Source organism: Lottia gigantea (assembly GCF_000327385.1).
Source record: "Lottia gigantea unplaced genomic scaffold LOTGIsca_25, whole genome shotgun sequence".
NCBI classification, from domain to species: domain Eukaryota; kingdom Metazoa; phylum Mollusca; class Gastropoda; family Lottiidae; genus Lottia; species Lottia gigantea.
Window position 1 is genome coordinate 1,423,413 of NW_008708752.1, and position 2,567 is coordinate 1,425,979.

At 37.4% G+C, this 2,567-nt stretch overlaps 1 protein-coding gene across 1 annotated transcript in view; it reads left to right on the plus strand.

Moving 5' to 3' along the window:
- Positions 1 to 5: 5 nt before the first annotated feature.
- The window catches only part of LOTGIDRAFT_160536 (hypothetical protein), a gene marked incomplete at both ends in the record, with an annotated part of 5,589 nt that continues 3,027 nt past the window's right edge, over positions 6 to 2,567 (plus strand). Inside the window, 2 exons of the mRNA XM_009055659.1 lie at positions 6 to 678; positions 880 to 1,008. Of these exons, the coding sequence (XP_009053907.1) occupies positions 6 to 678; positions 880 to 1,008 (802 nt within the window). The remainder of the gene's footprint in view (positions 679 to 879; positions 1,009 to 2,567) is intronic.

The following is a 2,567-nucleotide window of genomic DNA, read 5'->3' on the forward strand; positions in this document are numbered from 1 at the left end:
AAAAGATGAACGAGGTAACTTTTTCTTTTACGGACGCCGATAAAAGAATAATGAATATTCGGGCACACTGGATCCCCCCATATGTCTCTAACAACTTTATAGAGAAAGTTTNTGCGGAATACGGCAACGTTATTAACGTAGTGGAGGAGCAATATGGCGCCCGCCATACGCTTTGTGGGACAAAGTCAGGGCTAAGGAGAATATCGCTAGAGTGTTCTCCCGAACAATATGGTTCTGTGCCCCATATTATTAACATCGACGGAGTAAGACCTTTCCGTATGCTGCTCGCATGCACAGACAGACCTCCATTGTGTCTTCATTGTCGCAATGTAGGACACATGGCCAGGGAATGTCCTTCCAAGATTCGTAGGACTGTTGAGACTGAAAAGGTGAAATCGTATGCTGATGCATTAAGTGGTTTTTCTGGCCCTGGGGACGACGCTATCCAGCAAGTCCCAGAGGCCGAAGGAATGGACGCAAAGGAAATAACAGTAGAAAAAGGTGAAGCGCCTTCCCATCTCTTTTCCCCAGACCCAGTGGGCGATTGGGCTGAGGAAATGGACTCGGAGGACAGTAGCTCATCGTCTGAGAGCGAAAGTGAACAAAGACTCATAATGGATGTAAAAAGAACAGAGCCAACAACAGGGAAAAAAACGACCAAAAATCGTGGAAGTCCGAGTAAGGGGGGTGAAAAAAAACTCAAAACCTGATTTTTCTTTATTTCATATATATATATATAATTATCATAGTTTTCTGTTTCAGATGTTTAGTTTTATGTTCAGTTTTGTCAAAGTTATTCATGGCTGGTTTGTATATATATTTAGTGAGTATCTGGGTATTTTCTGTGTATATAATATAATCATGTATTTTATATTACAGCTTTTATTAGTCAGTTTCGACTAGTAAGTTTGTCTGTCTTTTTTGGCAAGGTACCCCGAATTTCGCTCACAATTCAGTCTGGATTAGTGAGCGATATTTATTTTGGTGGGCTATGTTTGTTTATCGCCTGTAAGTCCTTTGAGTTTATACTCATGTCTGTCCATGTCTTGTCTTATTACCTAGTTTGATTTTATGTCACTTTTTTCTAATCACAAATCTTAAATGGCGAATATTAAGACTGTATCAATCAATTGTCGTAGTTTATTGTCTATTCAGAAATCAAGAGTAATATCGAGAGATCTGAAAGATATGGCTATTGATATTTGTTTTTTACAAGACACCAATATTCGTAATATCGAACAAGCTAAAATTTACGAAAATATTTTTGGTAAATGTATTTGGTCTTTTGGCTCTAACCGTTCGACGGGGGTGGGGATTGTTCTTTATAACCGTTTAAGTTTTGTGATTAGAAAAATTAATTTCGATTTTGAAGGCCGGCTAGTTGTTGTCGATGTCGACATCACTGGTACACAATTTAGGCTAATTTGTATATATGCGCCAGTTATAGGTGCGGACCGCAACGAATTTTTATTAACTATACCGCACTATTTGACTACTCAGCGGTATATTATTTTTGGTGGTTATTTTAATTTTGTAATGGATCCGCACTGTGACAAAATTGGGGGTAATATTGAGCGCGGAATTGTGGGTAGAAAAAATCTGGGGGACATAATTATGGATTTTAATTAAACTGACGCATATCGACATATTTACCCTAGTATTGTTTCGGTGACATGGCGGGGCTCCGGTGTCGCATGTCCCTTAGACCGATTTTATTTAAGTAGAAATCTTTTAAAACATCTTGTAAGTTTTGAGGTTCTGCCTTGCGCTCCCTCAGACCATGACTATGTAATTGTTACCATCAATGTTTCGGGCGGAATTCATATTGGGGAGGGATATTGGAAATTTAACAACTCAGTTATGCACGACCGAGCCTATATTTCTCTTTTTGCAGATTTTTGGCAGAAAAGTTTGGTTGGGCAAATTATTTCTTTGGAATGGTGGTAGGGTATGAACATTTCTATTCAAAATTTAACTAAAAATTACTGTATATCTTTTTTTCTGTACAATAAGTCCTTTATAAGATATATATCTTTTTTTTCTATATAGGCTGAGTGAAGTAGTAATATGGTTATAAAAATTGAGCCATTGAGATTTGTATATTTGTACAGTATTTATATTTGTTATATATAACAAATACGGATACTCAAATGGCTGATTGTGGTTGATGTTTACTCCACGGAATACTATTTCCGGGAAGCCATTTGAGATGGTTTCAACAACAAAATATTTGTCGAAAGTTAATCCAACTGCATCCGATAAACGGTGGATACTACACAGCTGAAAACTATACAGATATGGAGTCTAATGTACTTGTCATCAAAAACAGCTTTTCAAACGTTTAAAAAAATTCCAGTCTAGACGTTTAAATCGATTTCTTTGATGACTGACTTCAAGTACAACGTGGTTTACAAACAAGATGGCGAGCAAGATAGCAAAGACTCTGGTTTATTCCGTCATAAATATTTCACTATATAATTTATATTTTTTTCCTTAATTTTCTAAATCGTACCCTAGGCGGACTTAGCGGGCCGGGTCGAAGCACAAGTGCCCAACCCTTACCACCG